At 25.8% G+C, this 6,832-nt stretch overlaps 1 protein-coding gene across 1 annotated transcript in view; it reads left to right on the plus strand.

Moving 5' to 3' along the window:
* The window catches only part of LOC129980823 (uncharacterized), a 603,477-nt gene extending 597,035 nt beyond the window's left edge, over positions 1–6,442 (plus strand). The window contains exons 15-18 of the mRNA XM_056091226.1: positions 142–227; positions 1,732–1,871; positions 2,583–2,746; positions 3,385–6,442. Of these exons, the coding sequence (XP_055947201.1) occupies positions 142–227; positions 1,732–1,871; positions 2,583–2,746; positions 3,385–3,570 (576 nt within the window). The 3' untranslated portion in view covers positions 3,571–6,442. The remainder of the gene's footprint in view (positions 1–141; positions 228–1,731; positions 1,872–2,582; positions 2,747–3,384) is intronic.
* The last annotated feature ends 390 nt before the right edge of the window (positions 6,443–6,832 follow it).

Genomic DNA, 6,832 nt, shown 5'->3' on the forward strand with positions numbered 1-6,832 from the left:
TAGAGGTTAAATGTCGTTTCCGGGCAGATAATTTGTCACCAACCTCGACTTTCATTCCCTGGTTGGTATCTAATGAGCAGTCATGTACGATTGTGAGATGAAATAAAATACTCAAATATGTATATTTTTTTTCTTCCACAGCCTGTTACGAAAACGAAGTCCGCGGATTCGGCTCCGTGCAGTCGCGAAGATGGCGATGAAAAACAAAAAAAGAACAGAAAAACTTTGTAAGTAATTTATTTTCTGTGTCATTTGCTGATTTTAAAAAAAGCAGTTTATCAATTACATGCAATTCAGTCATTCAGTTTGTTCATTTATTTGTTTTTTGTTTTTTTTAATTTTTATGTTTGAACATATTTTATTTGGTTGTGTGTAATGTGCCCATTTAATATTTAATCAAAATTACAAAAAAGAAATGAAAAAGAATTTTAAGTGCAGCTATTAAATTAAATATCATTAAAAAATATTTTTAAATTAAAATATTCTGTAAAAAAAGAACAATATATTATATTATCAATATTTTATTATAAATATAAAAAATATTGATTTTATATATTTATAAACAATATGGAATTAAGTAATTTATTTAAAATATTTTAAATAAACATTTAATAAAACTGAGCTATTACACTAGTCAAAACGGCAAAATAATCAAACTTATCCATTGATAAAAAATTCTCTTGAATATTGTTGAAAATCTTTAATAATAATATTTGATATTTGAATTACAGTGGATAAAACAAATTCATAGAAAAAAATCCAACCATAAAAAAAATCCGATTGATATCTTTAGACAGAAATAGAATGAATTTCAATAAAATTGCCATGAAATTATCTATAACATCGCACATAAAAGAAATTTTTTATATCATATTTTCCAACCGAATTTTCTGACTGTTCCAATAACTTTAAATAAAAAAGTCACTAAAAAATAATTAGCATCTTAGCTTGCTACTTAGCATTCATGAATACTTGACAAAATACCATTAAATATTTGCCAGAACTTTAATGACAACTAATTTCTTCATAGTGAATTATGGCAGATTTCTGCTCTCGTAACAATACTGTTTTTTCAAAATTTTTATTTTGTGAAGTAAATTGTAACAATAAGGAAAAAAAACTGTCTTTTTTTTCTGGAAATACTTAAGGTTCGTCTTATCCTTTCCTGGATAAACCCACGGGAGAAAGCTCATATTCCATTTATTTTTACTTTATCCATAAAGCCTATATAGCCTATCCTATTACTTTATCTATAAAGCCTATATGAAACGTTCTTAAATCTAATACTAGTTATTATGTACTAGTTATTAGTTATTATACTAGTTATTTAAATTTAATACTTCATCGAGTCAGATATCTTCTTCATGTAAATTCATTATTTCTTTATATAACTCTTTAGATTGAAGTATCGTTCATTTATTTTATTTAATACTATTTAAATGCCTTCATTTATATATTACTCCGGCATTTATAACGATTTTGTCCTTTCTTTCGTTTTATCTTTCAAAATTATTTTATTCTTGCTTCACTGGAAAATTTAATAAAATCTTTATTAGTTCAAATACTTAACGATCCTTGTTAAATGTTCAACGAACCTAATTTAAGTTTATACTGCAAACAAAAATAATTCCCAATCAGTCCAGATATCTTATATTCCTCCCCAAATGTTCAACGAATCTAATTTAAGTCGTTACTTTTTGTTCAAAACTCATTCTTCCCTTCCCTTTGCAGAGCGCAGGACATGAAGATGCGACTGAGTTTCCTGCGTAGGCGGCATACGGACAGTTCCCTCCAACCTTCTTCTGTCAGACCATCTCCCGAAGAAGCTCACAAATGGGCAGAATCCTTTCAAGAACTAACAAACAGCAAATGTAAGAGAACTTTCCTTCAAATAATTTAATCCCTCGAGCATTGCGAATGACATTCTTCAAATTTTTACCAAACGATTTTTCCTTTTGAAAAATAACTGCTCTTTCAGAAATATTTCTCTTGTGTGACTTAAAATATTAAAGATGACTTAGGGGAAGAAGCACTGGAATGTTTTTTTAATTTTTTTATTTTTAAAACTGATTTTAAAGATTTTTGGGTTTAATGTGCTTGGCTTTAATTTCATTCACTTGTATTTAATTTTCCTTCCTTTAAATATTCTTTTCAAAATTATCCCAGTTGGATAATTTTATTGGAAAGAAATATACCCTGAAGGTTAATTGTGAAAATGAGCATGTTAATTAACGCCTACCATTTGCAAATTTTTCAAAAGTAACTTTAAGGAATAAATGTTGGACCAATTTTCCAATTTTAAAAACATTCTTTAATTTTTAAAGTCAGTATGACTATTTTTTTAATTAAATAATTTAAAATATAAAATAACAGCATAATTTAAGTCTGGTTTTCCTTTTCGATATTAGTTTTATTATTTGATAAATTTTCCTATATTTTGCATAAAAACTATATCATCATTTCCAATTTTCGTCATTTCCATTATAGGATCATCATTTCCAATTTTCATATAATTTGTATAACTACTAACAAGTTATGATTATTTCATGTTTATTAAAAGAAAACATTTTTGTATTTTTTAGATGGTCTTTCATTATTCCGGGCTTTCTTATCTCGAGAATTCAGTGAAGAAAACATAGAATTTTGGCTGGCATGTGAAGACTACAAGCGGACCAGGGCAAATAAACTGATAGCTAAAGCTCGCAAATTGTACGAGGATTTTGTTGCAGTTCAAGCTCCGAAAGAGGTAAAACATATTTTATTTCATTTAATTTATTCTATTTCATATCTTCCTGAATATAATCATACAAATTCTGATTTATTGTAAAAATAAGAGTAGAAAAGTGTCTAAACAAATAATGTTATAATAGTTATAAATTCAATTTAAAGGCATTTTATTTGCAGTTCTTTTTAAATTCGTACTATAGCAAAAGTCATCAAGAAATTTTTTAATGTCGTTATCCCTTATTATTAGTGAAGTTTTATATTTTATGTTAAATAAATAACAAAATTTATTGTAAAGAAAATACAATTTCTTACAATACAATTAGCATTTACCTAACTGCAAATAACAGAAACTAGTATTATTTTATTTAAATTCATTTGAAGAAGAAAGTGAGTTATTTGATATTTTAAAAAAGACCGCTAATTAGAGGATTACAAGAGCTCTTTAAATTCCTGATTAAATAATTGAATTATATATATATATATATATATATATATATATATATATATATATATATATATATATATATATATATATATATATATATATATATATATATATATATATATATATATATATATATATATATATATATATTGTGTGTGAATAATATTATCCATGTTTTCATGTGTTTAATTTGTGCATTTCGTTCTTTTCAGGTCAATTTAGATTCTTCTATGCGTTCCGCCATCTACGATCACCTGCAGAATCCTGACAGGCATTCGTTCGATTCAGCGCAAAGGAGGATCCAGGGTCTGATGGAACAAGACGCTTATGTAAGGTTCTTACAGTCAGACCTCTACACAGACCTTATTCAAGGCAACTCACCAAACACCTCGAGTTGAGAGATTCTCTGGCATCTGCACCTTTTCAAACATTCCCATTGACACAATTGACTGTAACCGAATGCATCGGTTTTCATACGAAAAATGTTGACATTAACATACGGCCATGCTCGGACTTCAAGTACCATCTGCAGATCAGAAGAAACTGAACAGTCAGGACAGATGTTTTTCTAGAAAAACGTAAAAAATATTAATGATTTTTAAAAAAAAAAATAGATTTTTTTATTTATTTTTTTGCTGTATATCTCATAGAACTTTTTTTTATTACAATGAGATATGACATAAATTAGATAACTGAGTTGTAATATCTGTTATTTAATACATATGGCAAAAAATATCACTAGTAATTTTACTTAACTTTTCTGGCTATAAATATATAACAGTTAACAGAAATTATTAATTTGTAATGTTGTTATTATTATTTGAAAAAAAGGAGATCTTCTTCTGTTTAAAGTAAAATGATAAATGATTATCCCTGTTAAACTAACTGTAAAAATAATTTCGTCGAACATCTGTCGTGGCTTTATATTTAGTTTCTTCTTGTTCTTTGGCATCTAATTTTTATTAGTTAAATTCTGAATGAAAAGGATTTCCCTGAGAGTAATTGCTCTTTTCCAGCAGTTTTTAACTCATTCAGATAAAAACAAATGTTTTGAACGATTGCTCTTCCAGATGATTCTTTATAAAGCTGATTAATCTAGTCCATTTCATTCCATTGACGTAGCATGGCATCCAGAAGTTCAAAAACGCCACGGTTGGTCAAGTCAAAGCATGGCATCATATCATCGAGACTCATCTTTGAGAATTCTCGTGAAGAGAGAGAGTCTTTTTTTTACAGTTGTAGATCGCATCGATTATTGTATATTAGTTTCACATAATGTATTATTTAATAGACATATTTTCTTAAAGGCATGTTGCTTCGAGATTTATGTAGAAGATTTTTTATCTTCCTTTTGGTGCAGCTGTTAGCTGTATTGTTTTAAATCTACAGAATCTTTTTTGATGCAATGAATGAAACGTGGAATAAAGCGGGAAAACCTGGTAGATCTCTTTATTACTCTAGGGCACCAATAATTCTAAATTTAATTCTAATTTAAAAGAATATTAAAAAACATAGCATAGTTTGTACTGAAATGTGCACTAGTAAATTTCTTTTTAAAAATTTAATTTAAATTTATATTATTTTTATTGAATAAAATTATGTTATTTTTTTATTATTTATGAAAATATCGAACATTCAATCTTAAATTTTGGTAGTAAATAAACATTTTGATATAATTTCAAATTTTTTCACTTTTTGTGATTAGGGATTGCTATAATATTATAAACAATTCAAAAATAATACTTAATAGACATAAATTTTTACTTAATGATTTTTGTGACAAAATTCTCTTACATATTGTATGATTCATTTTTAAAATTTTAATAATGAAAGTATAAATTTCTTCTTCATTTGAATATTTGTTAAAGACGAAAAATGATTCCGAATGTTAAGAATTTTAATTATTAATATTAAATTCTCCTGTATTAAATAGATCATAAAGAGATGTGTGTGTAATCGATAAATCCTTTTAAATATTTTATTAAATTTCCCTATCATTCCCGACATTCCACAATTATTCTTTGTACTTATGTTTTACCTATTACCTCATGGTTTTGTTACAACTTGTTTTATGACAGAAATGTTTTCTTTCTCACCAGACGCGCGCTAGATGAGATAAACTGTAAAGGGACGTAAGTGCGAAAAGCATTTTAAATTAAAAGTACCAAATCGGAGAAGTTAAGTAATTAACTGAAAGATTTTGGTTGCTCGTCAAAAATTGTAGCTTATAAAATAAGGAGTTCACGACATTTTCTTTTAAAAATTATTGATCTACAGTATTTTATACTTGAGACAGTATTTTATACTCAAAAATGTTTTATATGAATATCATATAAAATTTCATTTAAAAGAAAATTGAAACTTTTTAGTGGATTTATTACAATAATTTCATAATTTTTCTAATCGAAGATAATAAATATTAATATTATCAGATAAACGTAGAATGATTATTTTATAAGCTACGAAATGCGCCAACTTAGTTTATGTAGATTGACGACACGTTATAAGAAGTATTATGTATTATATAAAACTGCATTTGTATATCTAATATTTATACACATGTATATGCTATTTGTGTAAGTGTATTGTTCGACTCCTGCCACGTCGTGTAATATATAGTCGTGCTTGAATGTTTATGTCTATTTATTTAAATTATTAGACGTGGTTCTTGTGACCTAATTCTTAAAAATAACTATACAGTTGAGTGTGAAAAAATGCACCTCTTTTTGAAAAATATAAAATCTACTGTAACTTGTGTATTTATGCATGTATATTAGCATAAATATAGATATTGCACATGTATTCTTTACTTAAATTGGTTAGAATTTTTATTCTTATTTTTCAACATTTCAAACATCACATGATTTCATAATTATTTAATTCTTGACAATTAATTTTCGATGCTAAGTTTTGATGTATTTATTAGATTAAATTTTTTCAGGCTAGCTTTTTAAATGTTATACATTCCTCTTTATCAAAATTCTTCTGAAAATGCAACAAATATGTGCATAAGAAATATCAGTGGATATCAAAAGAATGCATTCATCAATTGTATTATCTGGTTAAATTAATATATTTGTCATTAAATAGATTATCGTGTTTGGGTAAATTTCATTAAAAATGTAATGGAATCCCTGGATTGTAAATAAAATTTAAAAATTGCATGAACTTCTTTTATTTCATATGTAATTGTAAATGTGAAATGTTTTAATATTTCAAGATATATGAAAAAATGCATGTACTCATAGCAAGAACAATATCTGAATAAAACATCCTGTTACAACTATATTTGTGTTGAATTTTTTAGTATGTTAATTTTGCTAAACATGATTTATCGATTTTTTAATAAATTTATTTTAAATTACTGATACATGTTAAATTTATTCAACAGTTTCTTGAGAACTGTGTGTTAAGCAATGAATGAAAATTTTGAAGGAAAATCATTCTAATTCTTCTATGCATAGTTTTTAATAAATATTAACAGTTCAGGGATTTATATGTATATAACATATTACTGAAAATTTGTGACGAAATTATTTAAAAATAATTTATCAATGTGCAATCTTTAAAAAATAGTTTAGGAAATGAAGATATTATTTATTAATTATTATGTACATTAACTATAATTAAGTAATTAATAGCAATGTAAAAATAATAATT

Source organism: Argiope bruennichi, chromosome 8 (assembly GCF_947563725.1).
Source record: "Argiope bruennichi chromosome 8, qqArgBrue1.1, whole genome shotgun sequence".
In the NCBI taxonomy this organism is placed as follows: domain Eukaryota; kingdom Metazoa; phylum Arthropoda; class Arachnida; order Araneae; family Araneidae; genus Argiope; species Argiope bruennichi.